General features: G+C 34.7%; 1 protein-coding gene across 2 annotated transcripts in view; it reads right to left on the bottom strand.

The window, feature by feature from the left end:
* Window positions 1-27,921, bottom strand: part of ELP4 (elongator acetyltransferase complex subunit 4) — a 152,204-nt gene that overhangs the window by 112,422 nt on the left and 11,861 nt on the right. For both annotated transcript variants that reach the window (XM_087746727.1, XM_087746729.1), the window contains exons 3-5: window positions 22,035-22,156; window positions 9,008-9,139; window positions 3,205-3,344 (exon numbers count right to left, since the gene is read on the bottom strand). In XM_087746727.1, the coding sequence (XP_087602853.1) occupies window positions 3,205-3,344; window positions 9,008-9,139; window positions 22,035-22,156 (394 nt within the window). The remainder of the gene's footprint in view (window positions 1-3,204; window positions 3,345-9,007; window positions 9,140-22,034; window positions 22,157-27,921) is intronic.

Raw genomic sequence — 27,921 nt, 5'->3', positions numbered from 1 at the left:
AAGGATGCTGTCAATAACTGGACAGGCTTGTTATAGCTGAGCAGAACAGAAGTACTTTGCATGTCTTCCAGATTAAATTCCAGTTCATCACCTCCATGCTTTTTAAATTATGCTTTTTGGTAGCATTAATCACACAACACTGCTAATATATTTTATGTTCAAGATACTTTGTAACTGCAGATCTTCTTCTGGAGACCTGCTACACTATTTTATTTGTTCAATGAATTATTCCTACTAGTATGGTATTTGGCACGTCTTCACTGAATTCCATACAGTTTATCCCAGATCACGGACCTAAATCTTCTTGAATTCTAATTCTGTTATCTAATCTGCATGCAATTATTCCTTCCACTTTTTTCCAAATTTGACATTCTGACTGCAGTAAAGATACCCATTGCTCAGCATACGTATCAAGCCAAATTAGTACTAGATTATTACCAGATCCAACACTGGGATAAAGCCTGGTACTTCACTCAGATTCAGCCGTGACTCAACGACAGTTTATTTAGAAGATAAGGATTTAACAATCAACAGGACAAAAAGAAAACTGTCAAACCAGTGTATGTTCTTCCTTTGACGTGATAACAGACTTTATCAATGGAGAATATCTCCTGTTTTATTTTAGAGCCTTTTGACTCTATCCCAGCTGAATACCCATAAGCAAACAAAGGAAATGCATACTGGGTGAAATGACCTTAGAAGCTTAAAAATAGATTATATTATTTTTTCTGGTATTTTTTTGAGCACTGATGTTATCCCACAGATGTCTTCACCTTCTCCTCTCCTTAAAGATAGGCATTGCTTCGGCCTTTTTGACTTTGTGGAACTTTGACAATTCTTTACGTTCTACCGATGAACTTCATTAAGTCCCAACTTGAAAACATTTATGTATTTTCTAATTTGGTCTTTCTTTATGTAAATTGGGTAGTCCAATTTGCTGATATTAATTGTGCTAGTTGCACATGAATTTGGGGATCGAGGTAATGGGAGAAGCAGCTTTTCTCCACTTCCATCATTTGTTAAGAACTCCAGTTATACAACACTGATGAACAGAAGTTGAAATTACATTTCAGCTTATTTTTTAAATGTGTGTCAAAATTGAATGACTGTAATTATGGGAAGCTTAAATCTTCCATTTCTCTATGGAGAAATAAGCTTTATTTCAGAGGCTGTAATTCTGAAAAATTCTTCCCACCTTGTCTTAACCTTGACCTAGTGCAACCTTTTTAATACAGGGAGTCCAAAAGCAGTGATGTTTGTGGTGAAGAAAGACAATAATCAAAGTTAGAAGACAAATGATCTACTGTAAATGAAGACAGAGACGTACACATCTCTTCACAGTTCCCACAGATTTCTGTCTGGGAGTTCACTGTTCCCAATGTGTTCTTTATTCCTCCTTGTCCCTTACCACACTGTATTGTGGTCTAAGAAAATGACGTTCAGAATGGTGGTTGTCTGTTACCTTAGTACCTGCCTTTACTCCCAACAATACAATTCTTTCATTTCCTCAAGAGAGGCTTCTTGAAGGAGACCCATGTTGTGGGTGCAGGGAGAAGAAAAGGAGATAAGTCTTCCAAAACCCATCTTTATTTGATCATGCTCCTCACCTCATCACTCTGTACTCTACCAATTTGCCAAGCAAATTAACTAAATCTGATCTTTCCGTTAGAGTAAAACGAAAAATAAGAATAGAATTCATATGGTAAAAATGATGAACTTTTATCAGGATAGCACACAAGGAAAATATCAGAGTTAAGCAAGGCTTATAAAATCAAATGCATAAAAGTTAAAGTCCATTTCCTATACTATACATATGAGTTAATTTGATTTTAATGTAAAACGTACAAATACTTGACAGCGATATAGTTAGTGGAATTAAGCTGAGAGTCATGAGACATTCTAGTTAGCTAGAGAAAAGACAGAGAGGGAGTTAAATTGCTCAATAACAACATAAGCACTTGCAACCTCTCTGTCAGACGCCCTTGTGTCTATTCTTTATGGCCCTGCTACTAAAAAAAAATAATAATTATACATAATATAAAAATAAAGTTGGTTCAAATATTTACTATAGAAAGAATAAAATATAAGTTCTCTGCTTTCTACTGGAAGTGTATTTTTTTTAGAACATTGCAAGAACTTACTTTACAAACCAGTGACAGTTCATCACATAACACAGAAACAAATTACAAAGAGGCTTGGGTTTTGCTTTTCTACAGCTCTAAGAAAGGTGCTTCATACTGCACTTCTTTCACAAATCTCAGTTTTTATATTTGAGTGTACTGTAATGAAAATCAATCACAACAAAGCATACTGTACTACTACTTCCAGGAGTTGGCCCTATACACTGGGATCTATAAAACTAGGTATTATATAAATTAAGTGAGCAGGCTGAACAAAGAGATTGCTAGCCCGTATTTGATGTTTGACTTGACTTGAAATGTCTCCAAGAAAGATACAATGGATGCGTGTGCTACAGGCTAATATGAGTCTTCACTACTGTCACTCATTTTCTCCTGGTCTTCCTTAATTCATTACTGATAGACATAAACTATAATGTTATTCATTCAGAGAAGAGTTTATGATTTTCTCTGGAATTAGGGGTGTTGTGTAAGATATAATTAGCGATCATAATTCTATTCACAGTATTTTGTATTTTCCTTAGATGAAGCTGTAGGATGTAAGAAGTAAAAGTCACATAATAAACTAATCTGACATAGCATTCTAAGCTATGTAGGTCAAGGATGGCCTGTCGTCTTAGCCCGAAAAACTGTATGGATATCTTCCTAAGACTGATAGCCACCTGACACACACTTCTCGGAAAGCTGATGGGGCATCGTGCTCAGGGAGTAGTTCAGACAGATAGCAAAAAATTTTCCCCAGTCCCCACACTCAGCTGTCAGTAGGGCTGGACTGAACATGCAGCTGTGTCCTAGGCTGTCCTAGTAATGTCTGCCTTAATTGTCCCTGCCAGCTTGCTTCGTCCCACAGCTGAGGAGTCAGTATACTGAGCTATCTCTGTGCCACAGTCACTTTGCTGCCAGTCACGGCATGTAGCACTGACATGAGAACCACAGCTGAACTGCTTGTGAGCCATGCATGGCTACAAGAGTTTTTACAGCAAGCGTAGATGCAAAAATATCCTTTACTACTAATATCCAGACAAAATTTGAACATGCAACAGAAGCACGTGGTATTACAACTTACCACGTTTTCATTTTAGGCTGAGAAGACAATTCTTCAGGAAGGTAAAAACTGTGCCATTTTATGGACTGAAACAGTTCTGGAGACATTGTTTTAGAAACATCATAATAATGGCCAAACTTTGTAGATGTTGTTGGGCTGGCCTGTGGAAACAACAATACTGATTACAATAAGCTATTAAATTATTATCTGTGAAAAGAAAATAATTAAATAGCAATACACTTGAAAGAAACCTCTCTTTTTTTTTCCCATTCAGCTTAAGTATAAGCTTCAAGTAGAACAACATTATAATATTTACTACTAAGTTTTGGTTGCCCTGTTGACATTCTACAATGTGATTTTTTCACACAGAATTCAACCGTTACTGTTCCAAGTTGCATCACCAAAGTGCAGTCAGATACCTAAAGGAATGTATGTTTGCACATGTTCTAGACATATGATCACAAATTTCAAAAGGCCAGATATATGAAATGTGCAGACCGTGACATGTTCCACCTATCTGATTTTTCGGTATCTGGGAACTATACGGCACTACAGAAACATTTTCAGTTGACTTCGAAAATGTTTCTTTGTTTATTTATGATCAGTAAGGAAAAAATACCGTTGCATCTTCATGTATCTGCTTTTAATAGAAAATGGTAAAAAAGAGGAAATAGTTAAAAATTGCTTTTAATTTCTTGAACTTTGAATAAACAGCAGGTTGAGCATTACACAGACACTACACACAATAACCATGGTTTACTATAATGAAGATACTTTTTTATCAGCTCTGAATTTTGGGTATATAAAACATCATAAACCCCTCAAATTTAATATACACCCTAGCAGGAATTACAGATTTTTAGTATGTTTTGCTAGTAAATAAACAGAGGAAATGAATACATATTTTTGTTCCACATTAATAGAGTTCAGCATGCAACCTGCAACATTATTTGAATTACACATGTAATGGTAAAAAACCCCTAGATTGTTATAATATGCAGTATTCAAGCATGTAGTAGCTCTCTGCTACAGGAATTGAACAGCTTTTGCTCTTCATGTAACAATCCATTTTCTTCATCTTTTCTGCCCTTCCCATTAAAAAAAAAAAAAAAAAACTATCCTGGAAAGAACAGTCAAGCAGAGTAAATCTCAGTGGCAACTTCGTTTCTTCCAGGGAAGAAAAACACTTGGCACAAATGTTAACCACTATATAGTGTTTTTTAATGTACACATTGTAAAGGAGTAACAGATTACCAAAGCAATATTAAAATTGATCTTTAGGTTATGGCACAAATACCACTGTGCTCCTGATCTTTTGAGGAAAAAAAAAAGATCATTTAGAATAATCAAACAAGTTTCGTAATACAAGTATCAATCAAAACCACTACATTTCTTACTGGTAAGACGCCAGGACTGAGAAAGGTGCTGGATCCTAGACTTTTAACAGCAGCTTTGCAGGTCAAAAGAAAGATCACCCATCAGTTTATTTGGAAGACAACTTCCCTAAGCCTGGACTGCATCTGAAGTGTGCGTTGTACAATGTGCAAAAATATTTTAAATAGATTTTTCTATCTCCCAAGCCTTACTGCTAAGCTGGATCACCCATAAAAGCCAAGAGCCACCTCACATATTAAATGATAAAGTATTAAAATAAAATCAAATATCTCAATGGTTGTGAAAGAGAACAGGTGAGACAGAAAAGGTAAGAGAGATGTTGAAGAATATTCACACTGCAGAACAGAATGCCTTTTAAAGGTTGTTCTCAAAAGAAGTTTGGGTTGGTAGGTAAAACAAAATGCTATTTTGTTTGTACTTAAAAGCATGGAATTACTTTTGAAAAGTGACCAGAAATACCCCCAGTAATTTCAAAAGTTTCCCAGTAGGTTATGTAGCAACTTAGAACATTCCATAAAAGGATTTTTCTTTTAGGCAGGCCAGTATATACATTTTATCTGCTATCTGAAAGTTGATCAGGGTTGTGTGTGTATGCAATGAAAATTCTTTGGAACAACTTCTGCTCCAATTTCAGCATCTGCTATTCTTGCTATTTACAGGAATGACGATAAGTATACTGAATTATTACAATAATGGGATCCCAATAATTTTTTGTGTTGAGCAACAAATTATTTAGTTCCAGCTCCAGTTACTACAGAAAGCTTGTGGTTTTCATAAACCTTGGTCTTGCTAATAAAATAAGTACTATAACACTAAAAAGAAAGAATACAGAAGTGCCAGACATTGCCATGTACTTATAGTTAGCTTTCTGAAATCAATCATGCTATACATTTCCACAATTTTATTTCATAATTCAGCTTACCAAAAAATTTAAACTATTAAGATTTAATAGAATAATTTGATTTAGAGTAAATATTTTGAAATTATTTGATTAATAGATGTTAGGCCTGGTCAGTATTCAGAGAATATAAATAGTAACAATAATACAGTATCTTTCCCACAAAAACAATAGAATAACCAAACTAAACCCAAACTTTTCATTAAAACAAATAATTAGTTTTTGATTAAAAAAACCCACGAAACTGTTCATGTATATCTAGTCAAAAGAGGCAGATCAGTTTTACTCAAAAGAAGACAGAAAAACACATTCTCTAAGTCAGTGTTCCAATTTATTTATCAGCACCTGATTTTTAAAGAAGGAAGTCCAACAAAACTTTACAATCTATCAAAATCTAAATATTTTTAATGTAAAATGTAACTTTATTTAAAATGAGGATTCTGAAAGCAATTTAAACAGGGGCTGTTCTTTGGCCTATAATCTATTCTTTATCCGGATTACAGATCAGAATGTTTTTACTGCAATCTCTGCCAGAGCTCATCTTTTTATTGTGTACTTCCAAGCCCCCTTAATGTTTTAGAAAGGCCTTGACTAACTGAACTTTGATCTGATGTCTTCATTGAGAAAAGCTCCAGGTTGCCCATTTCAGATGCAAATCCTTACTGAGGCCCAATAGAGTTTAGTAAAGACAGCAAAAAAGAAGAAACAAGAAGTTTCCAGGATCCTCTTTGAGAATCCTGAGGCACATTGGTGTCCTTAATCCACCCTGCTGCATGGATTAAGGTAGGTGATAACCTCTCTTGATTCAAAAGAATAAGCACAGTGCCTACAAACTGGGTGGAGACTAGGATTTGGCTATAATAAAACACCATGCAATAAAAGCTCGGTCTATGTCAGAAGCCTATGAATAGGCCTCAATGTACTGCATTCCCAGGCTTAGCGGGGAAGCTTGCAAAAAGCCTACCTGACTCAAGTAAGCATGAATAATCTGCCTTAGCAGAACGACCATGGAGAGTGCCAAGCAGAGACTTTCCACTCCTCTTAAGTTTGATCTGATAAATTTATTAGTGGATTGAAGGCTCAAGCCTGTTCTTTCTTGAATTCCTATTTTGCACAAGGAGAAATACACTAAATTGTCAGTGAGCAGAGCGTGCTTTTATGCTACCGTCTGCTGTTAATGTCTCTAATTGCAATACTAATGTGCTAGAAATCTCAGATTTAGGATGAATCAAGGCAGAAAATTGATTTCATGCTGTGACGGTTTATATATTGCCCCAAGAACATAAGCAGTTAATTCAAAAAAAAACCAAAAAAACAAACAAACCACACTGTCTTGCATTGCAAAATAGGCTATCCATATACTCAAAAGTTTAAATGAAATTAACCGCTGATACAGATGAAAGTAACAAACTGGCAAAGGCACATCAAGCACACCACCACCTGTTACTCCGACAGATTTCTTATAGATTTGTCGTTTTCTGATGTGCAAGGTATATGCAATATGTAAAGAGAAACTGTGATAGTAATGAAGAGTACTAATATTAATACCATGCATAAGAACAAAGACGAGTTACCTAGCTAGTCTATATGAGGTCTAATAAATGGGAAGGGAATATCTGAACTCTTAATGAAAATCTCTTTTATTACTTAGAAATAAAAACTAAATTAGGCATCAAAAATACCCCAAAGACGGCTTTTACTCAGCATTCTTACTTCATGTAAAGCCAGATATTGGATGGAAAAGTTTTCTGCTAACATGTTTAGAGTTCTAGTTAAAAGCAAAGCTATTTTCTCTCTTTCATACTTGAAACTAGTTGACAGTTGGTTTTGAAAATGTACTAGTTTATTAGTTCAGTCAGTTTGGAAAGTACGCCTTGAAATTTTATTCAAAGTTATTTTTTTCCGCCAAAAGAAAATTTGAAGAATAAATCACAACCAAAGTTGTTAATTAAAGGATAGTACTAAGTGTATTAAACATCCAGGGCGCTGCAAGGAAACACCAGATTTTTCTTCAATGGAGCATATTCACCAATGAAATTAATTTAGCACAGCACCAAAATTTTATGATAACTGCATTATAAAATATTGAAAAATATAAATTTCAAAACTATTTTTCACTAATTAGAATATCCTGAGGAAGTTTTGGTATAGATAGCTTAAGTATTAGACTTTTATTTGCAAGTTTCAATTTTTTTAATAAATTTGACATATACATAAAAATATTGTACCTCAACTATCCAGAATGATCAGCATCCAATTCAGAAAGCAACAATGATAACAAGGGAAACACCCCACAAAAGACTGACCATTTTATTGTATCTTGCATAATCAAATTTCAATGATGGAGGATGAGTACATTATGTATTGTAGAGAAATATTATACTAGTGGAAGAAGTGATTACTTCTATGAAGTTATAGAAGATGAATGCACACCGAACTGGATTATTTATATGTTTTTCTATTTTGTTAGAACATCAGAACACTATTTGCTAACAACATGCAATTGTCTCCATATCAATGTATGGGGAATTCTGCTATATTTTAAAACAGACAAATTATTTTGGGGATGGTTCAGAGTGGCATGGCAAGCTCCACAATAATAAAATTGATGAGATTATATGATTACCCTGGAGGCTGTTTGATCTGGCATGTCAGCATATATAAGTCTTTTCTGACACAACTATATAGCCATGTCTGTGCAATTTCACAGAAAACGAAACATGCCAAGCCTTGTAAGATCATTTTGTCACATTCCAATTATGTTTTTTAAGAATACAACTGAACTTCCTAGGCAGTTATGACTACATCTAAACAAGAATTTATAAATGTAGGCTAAAATGTATAGACAAAACAAGTTTTTTGTTCTCAATAGTCAAAAATGCTGTAATTTTATTAAAGGTTGATTGTGCCACTGGATTAAATAAGCAAGTCACTAGCCATGGGAGATAGACAATTCACAAAACACTAACAACTGTAACCTCCAAAAGACTGACCACTGGTCTTGTTTCTTGTATTCTCCCTGCACAGTGATTAGTTTCTAGGGACAGTGAAGCTGATACAATCTCAAGTGCTTACTTTGCACATGGATAAACGGGTCAACAGCTTGCTTTGACACAGTACTTCCACTACAGAGACCTAATAAGTACTGTTCATTAAACCTACTTAAGTAATTTGTGGACCACTAAATTTGGGCAAAGTTTGTAAGAGACCAAATTATTCGATCTTTCGTAAAAAGCTGTCTCAATTTAATAATACTCATTGAAAAAACCCATGGAACTTTAATGTTTTTTACTTTTAAATTATTATTGTCTGTATTAAGTTTTACAGTTCCCACAAACTCTCAAGTTCCCTTTCTTTCTGTATCTCTAGAAATCAAAAAAATATAGTGGTGTATGATAAAAGATTTACCCTCAGGAGGCAATCCTGTAACACTGTCCATTAGCAGTTTTGTTGTCTAGATTCTACTGAAAAGCATTTGCTCTGCAAATTCATTTTGACTGCAAGGGGAAAAAAGTATGAAATACTGATTACCTCCATTTTTGGTAAATTTTGGTAGCGCCAGGCTATTTTCATAGAATCCTGAAAATCTTCAGGCTTAACAGCTGTTGCTTCTTCCCCCAATTCATTTCTGTAGGTATCACCAAGCAAAGGGGCTGGAAGTTCCTACAGGTGGAGAGTGAAAGAATGTCAGCTATCTACAGTAGAAATGGCAGTTCAGATTTTTATCCACCCCGCCGCCCCCCTCAAAGTTAGCTAATACAGTTATCTTAATATAATGGACAGTTGTAAAATCTGTAACAAAATTTGATTAAAATAACTGTTCTGAAAGACTGGCTCCTACTAATACTGAGCGTGAAAAAACCCATGTAATTCTTATGGGAAAAATGAACTATACAAATATAAGAGAATGCAGAATGGAAATACCACATTGTATACTCTACACAAACAACACATCTTGAGCAGCATCCAGATTCCTTTTTCTTTTTAATCTTTCTTTAAAGGTTGATCTCCTGAACTATTCTATTGCTCAGAAAGAATAGATAAGTTCCCTGCATAGTGAATTTAAGCTTATTTTATAGTAAGATCACTTTTCTTTGTTAGCTTCTGTAAATCTTTCAAAAGTGTTCAACAGACCACAATAGCCCACAGACACAGGCTGAAAACAACTGTAACAGGATGGTTTGAATTTTCTCTTCTGCTAACCATTAGGCATGATATCTACTAATGACATACCTCACGAACACAAACAAGGGAGTAAAAGAAAGGAACAAATAAGTAATCCTGGAATTTTTATACGTTTCTGCTGCAAACATTTCTGGCTTTTAAAAAAAAAAAGCATGGCACACAGGTGGATTTAATTGTTCTATAAGGACAGAACTGCAGCTTTGACTTAGACCTAGATTAGGAACAATGTTTTATTACAGACTTTCTGCTTTCTACCTTTGTTGCATTGCTGAAAAAGTAAACAGCACTGAGTGAGTATCAAGCACAGCATTCAGAATTTATGCACTGGGCTTATACATCTACTAGAGGAATGAAGTGCAATCAAGTTTTCTGACCCAACTTTATCACCCATCTGTGTAAGCTGGAGGGTACAGGATCTCTTTATCTGCTTAAAATGATCAAGACTTATTTGAAAACTAAGTTTTCATTAAGCAAAGACTCTTGAGAGAGAACGGAGATGTGGTCTCAAGGGTTAAAAATACAGAGAGCTAGCTAGCATCTCTGTTACACGGTATTAGGTTTGAAGACATTAAAAAAACAAATTTGAAAACTTTAGAAGAAGAATCTCTATCAAAGTATGGGATATGCATGAAACACTGAACACAGGCAGAGCTGATACTGACCATAAAGATCTAAATGACATTCACGGCTTTATGTAGGCAGACATGGTACAAACAGACGCACATAGAAAGACGACAACAAAAGTTTAAATGAATCCATTTGGGGTTTAGTATTATGCTAATTCCGTATTAAAGAATACAGGAGAGAAAACCTGTATATAGTTCAATATGTAGTCTTACGAACAACATGCGTTATTTTTGTTTCTTTAGTGTAAATTAACACAATATCTACAATTATTGACAACATGGAGAAGAAATGTCTCTAATTTCAGGACAGTTGTTTCTGTCTCTCTTTCAGTGCTTGGTCAGCACGCCCTCCGAGATAAAAGGTAATGGAAGCTACAAAAACTTTTACGGAGTTACTTCAATAAAGTTGCAGAAATAGAACAACTGTACCTGTGTTTCAGCAACTAAGCAGGAGATGCAAGCCACACCTTTGAGCAAATAATTTAGTTTACTTTCTTTTTGCAAATGAACTGCAAAAGCCTGGTAAAGGCTCTTCATGAGAATGGTTATGTGGAGAGTTAAGTTTTCAGATTTCTTACAGCTTCTTTAAAAGATACACTTGTATACAATAAAATCGTATTATTACGGTTGTAAAAATTAAGCTTTAAGGGTAGGAAAGCTACAGGAAGATTATAATTTTAAGTTAGTATTTAGCTTTCATTAAATTTACAGATTTATAACAGATGTTTCAGTAAAAAAAGAAATTAACTTTTGTGAAAGTTTCCTTATATCTACCCAGAAAGAAAGCAGGGAAACTTTCAAACCAAAGAAAAGATTTCTGACAGATAGGAGAAAATGAAAAAAGAACACTGTACTGAAAGGGTCTGAGAAAGTATAAATACAAACATGAGCTGACAAGCACTCCAATGCATTTCACATATATGCAGATACAAGTTATTTCCATTTACTTCTAAGAGCACTATATAAAGGATTTTTCTAAAAAAGACGGAAGATGTTATTTTGATTTTCTAATGTTATAACTCAGATATCCACAACAAAGAGTTAATTAATCTTATTTTCTAATTAAGGTGCTATTTTGAAAACAAATTACTGAACAGTTAAACTATTATGCAGATTTAATTTCCTAATACAGTTATTCATAGATTTAAGGTGGCTAAGGTAAAAAGGTCTTTCTTTTTCAGTGATCATCTCAAAATATTGCTCAATTATAGTAATTAAAAAAATAAACAAAATCAACCTTCATTTAAAAAGTGAGTTCTGTAAAGGAGTAATTCCACAGGTCAAAACAAGATTTCCAGATATCTCCTCCTTTCATTCACCAAGATCAACTGGCTCCCAGGTACTACCTGCAACTTTTTATAGTGGCAGGTAACCTCTGTTTTTCTGAAAACAAGTGCCAGCCACAGTTTTGACGAGATCACGAAATCCTGCCTAAGCAGTTCATCAAACTCCCTGAGCTTGTCCCTGTTTCGGATCCTACCACTGATATAACAAGTTGATACCTCATCCTGCTATAGTATCACCGGGTAGCTATCACATCATCCGCAAAGCCAAAATCCAGGAAACGGCATATTTTACCACTCACCTTTACTGTAAGTAAAGGGAAAAAAAGCACCAATATTTTCTTAAAGCTATTTAATATTTTTCTCCTCTAGAATCACTGCCAATGCCTGTCACTTGTACTACTGGTTCATTGTTATTACATAATAATTGGCAAAGACAAACTTGAGACAGGGACATTTAGCTATATACATTTGCTTTCATATAATCACACATAATGCATGTTTTACACAGAGACTGTATTTTACGCTATAATAGAACAGAGCTCAAGACAATAAGGGGTGAGAGGTTCTCCAGGTATTACTGATAAAGTACAAGCTATTTCAATACCCTCATGTAACACTGAAAAAAGTTCCTGCCTTGCAGTCAAACACAGAACAAAACCTTCTTACATGGCACTCTGTGGAAGGGAGACATTACAAATACTAGCTGTCGACACCCGAGAAGCTCAATCCAAAACAATCAGAGACAGACACACTATCAGTGCAACACAATTAGGCACTGTGGTATGCCTTAGCTGTTGCTAAGAATGAAGCAGATTAAGAGATCAAGGAAAAATGGTTTCACCTGAAGCTGATAAAGATTTTGGCTGCCAGAGATGAAAACCTATCTAAGTATCCATCCGAAATAGCCCTTTTTGCCAGTACAGTTTACCTTTCACTTCTGACATAATAAAAAACTTCTAACATTATAAAATGATTTTTTAAACATGACTAAATTTGCACAAAGCAACATGAGAAAACCCGTGACTCAGTACCATGGCAGTTAGCATATGCGTCAGTTTAAGTCTATTTTATGCTGTCTTGTCCCTTGCTGCCCCACAGAAGGAACCAGGAGCATTTGAAGAACTCTCTCATACCAAGAGCAACTCTTGTTTCCTCAGTTGCTTTTCCAAAATGCATTTACCTAGTAACTACCACGCTTAACTGAAGAATATGTTTCTTAGATGTACCCCACCTTCTGCTTATCTGTATTTCCCTCCCATTTACACTAAACTGTATGAAACAGAGGCAAAACATGCGGTTGTTGTTTGAAGGTATGTCTACATTGACTGGAGGCCAACAGGCATGCATTCATTAGCCTGGTAAAATACTGAGCAGAATATAGAGACCACTAATGTTGTTTTTCCTTAGGATGTACTGATTCATATATCCCAGTCCATAATTTTCAAAAATCTTTTAACTAGATCTTTGTATAAGGATCTTTCCTTTGGAAAGGGAAAGAGCTTAAGACTGGTTAGTAGGCTTGGGACTGCGGAGAATCACAGACACAGAACACAGTTATACAAATCTGCTTTAGGGGCAATATTGAAAACACTGAAATTGAAATGACCCAAACATTTCTTTTTATCTTCATATCCTGTTTTCATCTTCATGATAACTAGAACTGGAATAAAAGGCTTTCCCCTCTTCTGACGTTGCAATTTAAATGCTATTCTTTATTTCAAGAAAACAACTCTTTCCAAACCTGACTATTATGCCCGAGTGAAACAGAGCACCTAAGTAAGAAAAAGTCTCCAGTTGCCATAACATAGGTATATTCTCAAACGCAAAGGCTGGCTGGTTGGATATATACTTCACAATTCTTCAGTGTCATGAAAGGTTTCATTACTGTCCAAGAATTACAAAGCATTCATCAGTTCTCAGACTGTTCTTCAAAATAGAAGGAAAAATAAGAGAGTTATGGGAAGGATGAAGCAGACCAGCAGCTATGCTAGCCACAGAACACAGGCTGCTTCTGGCACAGCTATACAAAAACTGAACTGAAAACTATACCGCAGAACACATATGGGGAGCAGTGGAGGGCATGGTTTCTGAGTGACACTGAAAGATGGCTAAGCCTGGGCTTTTCCTCAAAATATCTGTGTGGGGAGATTCAAGAGCAGGGCTTTAGCATAACTCCTTTTCTTCTTCTAGATTCACCACAAATTGAGAAACAAAGACACTAGTTTCCAGCAGTCTTATTAAATCACTTCTTATGTTTGAGAACTGTACTTCTCTATCATATATAAAAAACACTTAAATTCCACTGAGATTATCAGAATTTTAAAAAGTATTTGGGATTGTGAGCCTATTTAGGATTAAATAAATTTATATTCTTAGAATCAAAATTAGAATTTCAGAAGAATACACGATTATTAAAATGTTTAAAAGTTACTTCCAAAATTTCATCCAGAATTTGGAAATAAAAGTGTTTGTTATTTAAGCGAAAGACTAAGAAAAGGAGAGTTTATTTATCAGCCCATAACATCTCTATTTAATGTATTTCTGCTTAAAAATATCTCAGCTCCCACATCATATAGCTTTGAAAAGCTTTGGGACTGACAATTTTGTGGCATCAGTGTGTCAGCTCCTGAGAACTGTTACATTCTCCCAGGCTAAAAAAAGACAAATCTCTCATAAGGTACATAAAAAACAAAGCATGTAGCAGTGCGTTAGTTAAAATAAAAAAGAGAAACGAAACAGCATTTCTTGGGGTCAACTAAAATACAAGTCTTTGCTATGCAGCATGAATACACAAAAAGGCAGCCAAGTGCTAAAGTTACTAAGTGCAGTTTGGTTGGGGCACTCATCTGTGTCTAGAGTGAGATGTAGTAGGAAGGGAAAAAGAGAGAAGGAAGTTTGTTGCTATGTTTTAAAATAAAAAATGAATTTATAAAAAAAAAGTTTTTCTAAAGCACTAACACTAAACGACAATGGAATTAAAATAGTTCTGTTTCCTACAAACCAAGCGTATGAAGGTTTTATTGCAAACATGAAATAATTTATTTCATTACTGAATCTTTAATCTTTGTAATAAAATGATGTACAACCCGTATCTGCTAGCAGTCCAGGTCCTTCTATGTTTGCTGCCACATTACTTTGCTTGCCTTGCTTTGGCAGATGCACGAAGCAAAATCAGATTCTAACAGTTTGACCTCTCTCACTTCTTATGTTCTCTAGGGGATAATAAAATCCAAGATACAATCCCACAGCAGTTAATGAAGCTTAACCTCACACCCTCTTAATTACCAATGCATTACACCAACTATAGGCATCATACTCCTCTCTAAGCTATTTTACAATGCTAAAGAAGTACTACTGTGCTATTATTTAGCAACATAATCCAAGCTGTATGTGAAATCCCTCTTATATAAAAACCTTTGATCCGTACGGGTTTCAATAACTGTATAATTAATAGTACTTAAGAATTTTAAACATTATCTATTTATGTATCAATAAATATGTTGTTCACACGGTTTTATGCAACTATTTTGCAATGCAGTATTATGACAGGTATGATTAAAGAAACGGGAAATAAAAAAATATTAAAGGGAGTACGATTCACTGTTGATCTCTGGTTGCAATGATACTTAAATCGTTTAAACTCGCATGAATTTAAGGCTCTTTTTCATTATGTTAATTTTTAGTATTTAAAGGACACCAGATGGTAAGTCAGGAAGGGTAAATATTTTCTTTTCAATAATGTATTATATAAATGTCAGTTTAAAGGGCCCTACTCCCGAAAGGGGGGAGGATTCTATTTTGATTGTAAACACTTGTGAAGACAAGGCCTATTGTTAAAGAACACAAATGACTGGATACAGAATTTTTCTCCTTTCAGTGGCCCTTGTACAACAATTTATTTCCATATCCAGGTAAGGCTGTTCTATGGAAATTCTTCTGACATTCAAAAGGACCAAATGGATGTCAACCCAGGATAAATGAGAATTCTGTGAAGAGAAAAGGGAGTTAATATTCCTCTGTTTTATGAAATAAAAAAGCTTAACTGAAAGTACTCTAAGGAGTACTTTTTTTTTTTTTAACCTGTGAGAATATATTCTCTACTTCACATACACAGAAGTAAACCCTACAGTCAAGGCACAGAACTCTTTCCTGTAACTTCCTTGCGCTATGGCTCCTTTTCACAACATTGAAACCCAGGAATGCATACGAGAAGAATAGATGATTATTTTTTTTTTAATTTCATCCTTTTCTGACTCAGTTCATGATGCTTAAGTAAGTGAAAGATAAATACAACAAAAAAGAGAACGACATACTAAAAAAAGTAATGTGAAGAAACTAAATAAAAATGAGAGTGCCCTTGTCCAAAGTTCTGTAAACTATGCTGTGGTATATAATGCACTGGCCTAAACAGATTTAATAACAACATTATTCATGAATACCTTCAGAGATGAGCACTGTAAGCAATAGTTCACTAATTGAACAAATTAACTCTACAGAGTTACCAACTAGATTTGTAAAATAGTTATTTGTGAGCACTGAAGCCTAAACATTTGGGTTTTTTAAGCTACTACTTTTATGATACATTTAACAGGCTAAATAAGATCTATGTTTAAAAACAAACATAATTTCATAACTAAGATCATGAAAGAAAATATCCTAATAAACAGCCAAGGATTGGTAGATAGAAAAGCTGAAATTTAAGCCAAACATTTATTTCCTCTGGTTCTGCAAAATCTTTTTATTAGATTGGTCTGAACTTTTGACAAAGACTAAGCTTTACACTTTAGAGAGTTCCCAGCGTGGGTACTGCTTAAAAGGATTTAATTCTTTTTAAACAGAAGTGATTATTTTTTTCCAGCATCCTCTTTCACACCCGTACAACTTCTCTGTCAAGTTTATAACACAGTTTTGTAAAGCAGAAAATATTACAATATCATTAAAATATTTGCATTTTAACACAGAAAACTGTAAAATAGGTATTCCGTTTACCCAACATGCAAGCAAGAAAACTAAAGAGATGAGCAGGAGCTATATAATAAAGAAATCAGATTTTTCAAAGGAACTTTTAAACTCTGAGACAGCTGCCAGGGTTAGCTTCAACCCCAATCTTTGTGCCAGAAGGCTATCTTTACTTCAGAAAGAGAGAGAAAGGGTGGTAGAAAAGTTCAATAGTGCTGTAACTGTAACTGGATTTCTGTGTATTAAGTGATAACATTTAACAGCACACAGCAGCTGAATCACTGTAACAAGCTCATATATTTTGAAAATGCAATTGGGAAAAAAAGGATAATAGGCATGTAGCCGTGCTTGCATATATATTTTTACCTTTCAAGTTATTATGCTTTTAATTTCTTTATATAGCATCTCAAAATGTCAGATGACAGAAAAAATACCTCTTGCATTCATATCCAGCTTCTTTCACAACACCAGATAGCGAAGGGAGAGGAAGGAGTTAGAATAGCACTCTTTGAAAATGGAAGCTTGGAAAGCCCTGTCACCAGCCTGATCATTTCCTCCAGGTTTGCATTCTTCCTCTTGACAAAACAATGTTTTAGAGTCATATCTATGAGGGAAAAATGTAAGCATCATGGTTGAATGTACTTTGCTGGAATAAAAAAGTCCATGTAGACAGCTATGTTTTCTTTCAAGAGGTTGTTTGCATACACAGTAACACAACACTGAAGCTCAGTGGGTTGTTTATTGTTGTTTTAAATAACCCTGGAAATAACAAAAGTACATTTTGCTAGATTCCTTCTGCATTCATCTTTTCAGTGGGAAAAGAGTGACTGTGCACTTTCTGCTCTTCAAGTCTGCTCAGTATAACCAGCTTGTTGGAGGTGGAATTTTTTCAGTCTTTTCCAAATTACATACTGAAGCAAAATGCCATATTTAAAATATACTTTCACTTATGTTTCAGAGATCTTTTCAGCTTGGTAGGAATTTTTAAAAAACTTGTTCCTGGAGGTTTTTTTAACCTTGTCCCTACTGGTTTTTAAAAAGCCATTATACTTCTCTACATGCACCTCCCAGCTTCCTCATCAAGTGATGCTGCATTTTTCCCGTTTGCTGTGGTTCCCTAGACCACTACCGTGGTTTCTCCTGATTGACCTGACTTCAGGATATGTCCAGCAAATGCAGTGAAGCCGCGTATCTGATACATAGGCATGCTGAGGGCTTTAGTACTCAAGAGAATCTTCTGTGTAGTTCTCCAGAGAGCAAACGGTTTGCACATTGTTCATTTTCAAACTTGGAAGTACAATGACACCAGATGTACAAGGTAAATACCGCTTCATGCCTTAGTATGGTAAGCCTCAAAGGACTTGATTGGGGGTACAATTTTGGGAAACGCATTTCCTTCTAAGAAGGTTATCCTCTATAGCAGTGGTAGGAAAAGCATCCCCACAATAAGCAGCAGGCTCATAGACTATGTCAAAGGAAGTTTATTTTTTTGAAAGATGTGCTCTTTATCCTCTCTTCTTGTAAGAGAACCTCCAAAAGGCAATCTCAACAGAGTCCAGAAGTGTCCTGTAATAAATTTCCAGCTTGAAAACAGAAATTCCATAAAAATGCAGTAATTGCACAAAGTGTTCTTCAACTTTTCCACAGGAGATGAACAGATGCAGCTCCAGAAAGCAGTTCTGGACCTCCCACTCTTCCCCCTCACGCCTCCAGGTTCCCAATTCAATGGTCACTGAGGTAACATTGGGCAGGATCCCACAGGGAAATTGCTGGGCTTCAGGGGATGTTGGTTTCTGTTTCCCAGCACGTAAAATGGCCAGTAAGTCTTCCTCTTGAGACAAACTTTGCACAGGCTCCACGGTAAAAGCAATTTAACAGAGAACACTCTTTATTGTCAAGATGAGCTCATAACTGGCAAATATAATCTGTTTTTTTCTCATTAAAACTTGGGAGAATCAGTTCCCCCCAAGGTCTAGATAAAATAATTACTCAGGGAAAAAAAGGCAAAGAAATTCTTATACAGGCAGTTTAGGCAGTTCCAGAATTTTAGTGCAAAATCTGAAGTAAGGAAAGTGAGAAATATAGAAATGCAGCCACCACAGATACAGATTTTTTTTTTTTTTTTTTTAAGACTGGAACCATACCTCGGCACTAACAAGGAGAATGGGCGTAAAGAACTAAGCTGTTATATAGTTACTATATTTTTATGGCTTCCAGAAGTCAGTTTGGTACCCGGCCTAACTTGGGAGTGGATGCAAGCCTGTTCTAATTTTGGCTACAGTGATGTTCAAGGAAATATTCAAACCCCTTGCTTGCTGTTTCTTACAAAAAAGCATAACAGTGTTTAAGTTAAGATTTCCTCTGCAATAAATATAACCACATACTCAAATTTGTATGTTCCATTCTCAAACACGTGCACTATACGCAACTTCAAAATAGCTGGCGTTAACTTTAGGGTGCTGAATTATAAAAAAAAATAGAGCCACTAAACACCGTGAAGTTAAGGAAATAGATACAAGAAAAAAACCCACCTATTTTATTAGCTTCTCTATGTTTTTAAGCTTGAGCACATAACAGCCTTTCATAATTTGTAGTCTAAACTTAATAAGGTATGGTACTGAAAACGGAGTGTTAAAATAAAATGTTTCCTTCAGTCATTTTATTATTCAATTAGTTTTCCATTTACCAATGTGATCGGTTTTATTTTATGACCGATCACAGAAGTATACCATACCATTTCTAATATCGTACACTATTCCCAGTTCTTATGCCCTTATACTAAAAAGTTGCCTTTTGTTGAAGAATATAGATTGAACAGAAATGCTCTCAAATGTTTAAAATACTTTCTAAAAAACAGCATGTATATAGTTCTGCAGGTTTTACCGGAGGTGTATAATTTTTAAGCGTTACGTCTTAATGCCAATTTCCTGAAGGAGCTTTGACTACAAAAGGCATGAATATGTTTTCAAAGGATGATGGATAAATTGGTGGGTGGTAATATAATATATCTTAGGCAGTTGATCAGGGCTTTTTATCCTCTGCTTGTCTTTTAGTTATACACAATTTCAAGATAATTATGGTCTATAAGAATGTCTTTTCGCCTTCCTACCACCAGCAATATTTGTCTTGGTTATAGGTTCAAGAAACTTCCAATCACATCATAAAATTAGAATAGGGCAATTACAGCATCTCAGCAGAGAACTGAATGTATAAATAGACTGACCACACAATATAGACATAAGGCAGTTAAGGAACTGCCTTTATGTAAAATACCAGTTAATTAGAGTACTAGCTATCGGATATATTGAATCCATACCTGAATTTTATAAAACAAAAAACAATCATAAAATGTATAATTCGGGTTTAAATTTATGTCGCCTTTCCAGTAAAGAATACAGTCCAATCAGATACTGAAAATAAATCAGTTACTATTGTCATTAAATAAAATGCAATGTCATTCAACAGTCAGATATGTTACATTAAAATCCTGACTTGGTAGAGACATCCAAATCCCAAACAGCTCATTTTTATGACAGGAGAGGACTTCTTGAAGCACCTCAGGGTCCTTTCTTTTAAAAGGCAAGTGAGGCAGTTGTAGGGAAAACTCCACTACCTCTGCGATTTGGAAACCTAACTGTGGCCAATGCCAGTCTTGGATCGACTTTTTCCAGGTGAGGTAATAATGGTTTTTAGGTAACACATACTGGCATTTCAAGAAGTGCCTAAGCTTTCGAAGTGTGAAAGTATGTAATTTTCTAGACTGATGTCTAGCATGTTACAGGGTTACTTCACTGAAGCAATTTCAAGACAGCAATACAAATCAGAGAAATCAGCTCTACTGTGCCTTGTCTGTTAAGCAAAGGAAGTGTTGAATAGTCAAGGTAAGAGTAGAAAAGCATAGACAAGAGTACTGTTGGATATATAAACACAAAAATGGAGGAAGAAAACAAGACAAAATTATGTTTTCCTCAACTTTCCTGTAGTAATATTGTTCATCCATTTATAATCTCTTATAGTAATACCACTATGGAGTTACAACAGAAGAATGCAGTATTATTACCTAGTGTCTACCCCTGAAAAGTAAGAAGGGAAACTTATTCCAAATCAGACAACAAAGCTCAATAAGTCACATCGAACTAACTGACCACAAACTCAAACTGGTACAAGAAGGACAGATGTATGTTACAATGTCTGTTGATTAACTCGCAAAAACATAAAGAATGGGAGCTAGGAAAAACAGGACATGCTATGAACAATTGATTCAAAGGTGAATGAAAAGAGAATAAAATGTATGTTAGCTACCCCATTTTAAGAAATTTTAATGCAATGCAATAAAAATATTCATTTGAATAATTAATTTTGATGAGAAAAACAACCGCAATGATCAGGTATTGTATGGTCAGAGATTCAATTACTTGATTATCAGTTATTTAAAAATGAATATTAAAAAATATAGCACGTTCTCATGTAATTCATACTTCACAGTCAAATTCTAACCTATTTGTTTAGGCTATGTTCTAAACCACAAGAACAAATGATAAAAATTTCACCCCTAAATGAACCCTCTTCAGGTTCAAGATCATAAAAAAAATTATTAGATTTTTCATAACCACAATCATATAATTTCATTAAGAATACACTTTTTCCTGAATACTGAAGATAATATTGAATAGATAAGGCATAGAATCTACCATCACTAGATAGGAAAAAAGAAAAGTAATAATTTTGTCCAGAAACAGCCAGACTTCACTTGATGCAGAAGTAATCAGTAAATTATATGTTACTTCTGATATTAGAAAAAAGCAGCCTTAAAAAGACATAAAATATTTAATGAAATTTTGTAAGATTATCCTCACACTTCAGCATTTTTTCAGTGTTGATCAGGCTTTTTGCCTTATATAATTTCCTTATAATGGAAACTATCGGTGTTTGATTAGGAGCGCACTGAAGTCTGAAAGAAATCTTTCTGTATGACCTGATCCAAAGCTGACCATGTCTCCTAGTAGAAAAAAGACAGCCAGAATGAAAAGTACATGTAAAGGAAGTTGTAAAGATGTTAAATGATATTTTTCTTTTCTGTAGGAAACTACAATAAATATCTACACAAATTGTACACTGTTTCCACCACAATATATTGGAAGCAGCTTAACTACTCTTGCCGATAGGCACGTGGAAACTGTAAACAGTTAGGTTTACTCAAACTATTCAACTAAGCCAGCTAGTCTGTCTGGTTTTTGTCCATAATCAAAATAAAGGATAAGTAGGCTCCTAGCCTGATTTGGCCTTGGGAGGATCTTACTCCATTGTCTGTAGATGGAGGCTAGCAAGCTAAATTTAATTCCCAAATGTGGCTAGTGTAAACACTCCTGCACTTCCCAACACATTCTTATGAATCACCAAGATTAATTAATTTCTTACTACACAATATATACACTTTAAAATGTATTTAAAGTCATCAGGAGATTACAGCTTTACTTGTCAAATGCTATGACTCTTCTTTACCTTTAAGATGTTGTCAGGATGCTCTTTAGCAGAAGCAACAAACAAGTCATGTCCACAGACAACTCCCTCTGCGAGAAAATACTTGAACAACAAATTGGAGTAAAGACCGTATATATCTTCCTCTGTGAAAACAAGAATGGTTGGAATTTTTTCTTTTTTGTTAGATAAATCACCCACCTGTATTTTCACAACACTATAAAAGCCCTCTTTTGGTCGACCTCCTAGAGTATATAATGTATAACAGAGATAATAGGCAAAATATGATTCCAAAGCTTTAAAAATAATGCTTGATAATATTGTATTCCTAATTTTTCAAGCCAGAGAAATAGTTCTCAATCATTTATTTGATTCTAAGATACGGATGGGATACAGCAATAGTGCCATCTTGCTAACAAGGTTTCCCATAAGTATCAACTAAGATTATTGAAATCACCGTTTAATGGGAAGGGGGTTTGTTCATTTGGGAGAACTGGGTTAATATTTATATTCTTAATGCTTAAGATATTAATCATCTTGTTTAAAATATCTACTAATTGATGACTTTCAAAATGTAATCATATTTGGCATGCTAAAGCTATATAAAGGTATCTTTTCTTATAGAGACATTCCTACACCTGCATTTCTTTCAAAACTCTGAGAACTACCAAAATAGGCAAAACAAATGGATATATTGAAAAAATCGACAATTTGCAATGCCATTTTTGAAAGCTAACCAGAGCAAAATCACATGCAAAAGACCCATGAACTTATAGTTTAAGACGTGAGACGATATTTGTTAACAGACATTGTGAATACTAGCCTACTGAAATAAAAATACAAACTGCCACTGACTTCAGAAAGGCTAATATTTCCTTCAGCTTCTTTCTTGCAAGTTAAGTATGAGAAATTACCAGAATTAGAAAGTCTTAATAAGCTTCATACAATTAAAACTTACCATAACTCAAAACTATGGGGGAGGTGTATGAGTAAATAACAACTGAAATTTGAACCATCTCTGATTTTCTTTATTTTTAGGAAATATAAACAATAGCAATGTTAATGCTAGCAAAAAACATTCCTAACAATGTAACTACCCAATTAATTGTCCAGTAAAATTTTACATCATGCCCTTTAGAGCAACATATTTCTGACATTTATTTAGAAAGATATCTGAAATATTTTGTTTGGGAGAAAAGTAAATGCAACAATGTAAGGTTTCACTTTTTCATCTGTTAATCTAGCTGCTGGAAGATAATACACAGGGATGTTGTGGCAGAAAAAAACAGAAAGAGAGATTTTCTTTATACAGAACCAATAAGACTGTTAATCCATTCTTTGTGTGACTTGGAAATAATTTCCTCCCTATTGTGAATCACATATGAAAATATTAAAAGAAAAACCAGAAAACCAATAACAAAGGCTGAAAATAAGAAAGTTGTCATTCATATCTAACTTGTAAAAAATACTAAAGAAGGAAAACAAAAAGAATATAACTTTGATATGTGCCAGAATAGTATGTTTTGGAGCTTAAAAGTCAAAAAGAACTAATGAAGTGGGGTGGGAGGAAAGGAAGAAAGGAGATGTATATCCAAAAAGGAGAAAGAACATTAATAGCAATGGGGAAACTTCAGAAACAAATCACAGAAAAATAGTGTTGCACTGCTACACTCCTGATATCATACACAAATACTGACACTTTCAGTGCTCAGATTAACAAGAAAAAGCAATTCAAACCACAAGTTTTCAAATTCACTGGAGAGGGAACAGTTCTGCCAGAGATACTCCTCATCCTCCATGCGATATTGGGCAAAACAGAATTTATTTCCTGCTTTTTTATTTCACTTTTAAATTTAGTATTTGGGATACTTTTTTTTTTAAGTTAAAAGGTATACACTTAAAATTTGGAAAATTTCTTTCTTTCATTTCTTTCTTCTTCCTTCTTCAGAATAATCCTTAAAGATGTAACATCAAGATTACCTACTTCATTGTTAAGGAGAAATACTTGCTTAAAAGTTTCCCTTTCATTAAACCGAAGAAATCAACTAAAAGTGACTCTAAAGCAACATTTCAAGCCAGAGAAAAATGCTCCACAACACAGTTGCTAAGACAGGAAATTACATAAAGCAGGACATCCAAATAAGCCAAAGGGAATACAATAATTACAACACTATTGCTACTAGTACTAGCCATTGATATATCCAGCTTATTGTAGAGTCTGAGGGTTTTAAGAACTCAGATTGTATTAATATAATTTACCTTTGATACTGTTAACTTGCTTAGTAGGCCGTATTAGCCTTCTAATATACTTCCAATAACACATTTATCTGTTTTAAAAATAAGTCTAGTGAAAAATATGGACGGATCAGTATCGTGAAAAGCACAGTACTGACAAGTGCTTACTGTTGACAGTGCTGCGTTCCCTATTAAAATTTCAGCAGGACTGATTTCCAAAAGCATTACAGAATTATAAACTGCAATCTCCTTGAAAGTTTGGAGCTCTTAATTAAATATCACATGCTTAAAAAGCCATTAATAGTGTTACTGAAGAACTGTTTTCCTAGTAACTCAGCTCCAGACATTGTGCTGTGACTGAGGACGTAGGTCCATGTATGAGACTAGGATGGAGACAAGACTCAATTCAGATAAAACTGAAGCACTACACTTGCAGAAGCAAAAAGTAGAACTGACACTGTCTGAAGTTTTGAAGAAGTATTACAGTCTTATTTTGTAAATATAGTCTGGAGCCTGCTTATATCCTAAACTGCACCAACAGGAGGAAAAAAAAACCAACCCATATGCAGAGTAATTCTCCCTTATAACTGGAGTCCAGGAAAACATACAGCTCTTGCCCCCTAAATGTTGGCTCTCTCTAGTTATTTATGCTTTGGTTGCTTACTGCAATATAATTGGTAATATATTATTCACAGTATATTGACTTTCATGTGCTAATCTCCATCTATGAAGCTCTCAATTTAAGAACCAAAGCCCTCTAGAAATCAAAGCGACAGCATGATATCTACTTATTAATTTTTTTTAATAAAAAATTGCCTGAGCTACCTGAAAGAAGCCACCAAGCCTCCCATGTAATCACATCACTGCAGCAGATGTCAGTGGAGGGAGACAATTTTGTTAGACCTCCCTTCCTTTGAACAAAAGACAAAAAGGAACACTAGACGGGCGCTCTGGAAGGACCCTCAGCTGTAACATTTACTTCATTCTTCATGAATCAAAAACCTTGACTTCTTAATTTTCATCTACAGGTTAAAGTTCACCATCATTTGAGGCATAGAAACACAGAGGTGTATTGCATATGGACAGGACTTAACTGACATTTAATGGAGTATAAGCCAATATCTCATTTAGGCCAAGTATTTCATGGTTTGCGTATGTGCCTGCAACTATACAGACAGTCTTTCTGGATCATCGTTTTTGATATTAATTATTCCTTAGACAGTAAACAACATGCTCAATTTTGTGCTAAACATAACATGGAAACTCCATAAAGCATGGATAAATATAAGAAATCATACTGTGTGTTGATGATTGTTTAATTAAACTAAGAGGAAATAAGGCTGTAGTAGTTCAGAATAATTTTTACTCAAATTTTATTTTAAATGCTGAAATGTTAAAACAAATTATAGAAGTGAAGCAACGGGGAACAGCGATATAAACCCTTTTACTGACCTATCCAAGACTATAAATCATTTTGTTGAGCTATAGACTTATTTGTAATATAACAGGACAAAGACGTTCTTATGCCGCCATATCCTTCCAAAACATATCTTGCAAAACAATAAGGAATTTTCAATTTAGCAAATTAAAACCATCTACATTCAGTGTAAGGACACATCATTTTAGCATTAGCCTTTCCTTTAGTCTTCTTACATTGATTTTCATAACAGTAAACTTACAGTAAAAATAGGAAATGAACTATTGGAGAATGATCTAAATATAAACCACCTCATAGTCTGCTACAGTACTCTAAGGATTAAATGTGTCTCAGAAAGCCTTTACAAACAGTGTATCTTGAATTGTTAAAGTCAATGCATCTGTAAGAATCCCTCAGTTCTTCAATTTGTCACATAGAGGATGGCTTTTTATTGATTCATTTCTAGGTCACTAAACTTTTGTGGTATTCAAAAGATCTAAAGTGCACCCATATGGGGCTTTTCTGATAGCATCCATTGTACCCTGGCTTCAATAGTTATGTTGCTATTCAAAACCATAGGAGTACAGCTTTCTTCTTCTAAATAAACAAACAAATCATTTAGCACAGGTACTTCAGTAGCTCACTGATTACTTTCATTGATAAATTGAATGAAATACTCTGAAGTATATTTGCTTTCTGATAACACTCGGACTTACTATTTTGATAGCTAGGATAAATTCTCAACTGTTATCTTTATTTTTCCAAACTACACCCACATCCAAAAGAACTACCTCCATTCTATATGTGTAGGAACTAACACTTAAGTGCATTTTAGTCAGCCCAAGATTCTTAAGACAAGCCTGGTCCAAATCTTTATTCTTAGCCTCCATACTAAAGAGCTGTCCCATCAGCAGCCTTCATTGTGAACTTTACTTCTAGCTAATAAGGCACATAAACAAATAAGACTCTTGCAGCTGCAGACTCTTTTCTGGGTCCAGTCACTACAAGTCACACAACAGTCCACAGCTTTCTCTGATTCTTTTTGAACAAAGAGTGTTCTACAGCTAAGTAGCAGGTGAGTAACTAGTGAAGCGTAAAACTATACAAGGAAAAGAGATTATTTACCTAGAAGTTATGCATATTGTCTCCAGGACAAAACCTCTTCTGATCCTACAGATAAGGACATAAATAAAATAGTTTATTGTGATCATTATCCATTGGTCTCTTTCCACAACAGCATGCTTTCATGGCTAAAATAGTCATGAAGAAAAAGCAGTATTGTCAGTTTCAGTGCAATGAATTCCAACATATAACCATGTTAAAAACTAAGGATAAAGACCAATTCTTATTTATGGCTCTTTTCACCCCTAGACTTTATAGGCTACTGAACACATAAGAGACATTCTCAGCACCTTGTGCATGGACTGTCTGTAGCTACTACTCAGAGAAATCAGTGGGTCATGGAATTCCATACAAAATTTTAAGGCACTGGAGTTTAGCTAGCACATACAAGACAAAGAGAGCAGATACGAGTGAGGCACTGTAAATACACAATTTATATAAAAATCAAGGACAAAAATCTCACCTAATTATGCAAATTGATACATAAATGTGTGGCCTTAAGAAAAAAATCTCTAGCCATAACCGCTCCCCCTGCACAGAGGTATTCATGTTCCAAGGGAGGGATGGAGGATAAGCACTATTAACTTGCAAAGGAAAAAAAAGTCAGGAAGAAAAACCATCATAAGGTAACAAATATGTATAGATCATATCTATAATAGTTGACTTTTAAACATGAGTATGTTAAATGGCATGAAGGTCTTTGAAAAACTCCAGAGATAATTTGTAGTATAATTGCTTACAATGATGAGAGTTTTAAGAGGGAAAAATAAGACTGCAACAATGTAATGTACAGATAGCTTATACTTTTTCTCTGTACAAAGTCTAGACAGGTTGCCCTAAAGCTGCCAAAAGCCTGTCATAGTCTCTCAATATTGATCATTTTTTCACCACATAGTTCTACAGTATGGCACTGTGACCTAAGGTGTGTCTTTCTGTAGCAATGAAACATTTCTCTGAATTGCTGCAGGTTATAAGATGCGATTATTTTCATAATCTGAAATTCCATTTTAAAGATACTTTACTAATGTCCACATTTACTAAGCTTGAGGGGATATAGTCTGTGTCACTTGCATTTAATTAGCACATGCCAAAACGTAGTTGTCAAACATATAAGTTACAATATTTGGCATTTGGCCA

This window comes from Nipponia nippon, unplaced genomic scaffold (assembly GCF_047370975.1).
Source record: "Nipponia nippon isolate SJK-2023a ecotype South Korea unplaced genomic scaffold, ASM4737097v1 scaffold_10, whole genome shotgun sequence".
NCBI lineage: Eukaryota > Metazoa > Chordata > Aves > Pelecaniformes > Threskiornithidae > Nipponia > Nipponia nippon.
The sequence above is the reverse complement of the archived record's forward strand: the minus strand, read 5'-3'. Positions and strand labels throughout refer to the sequence as shown.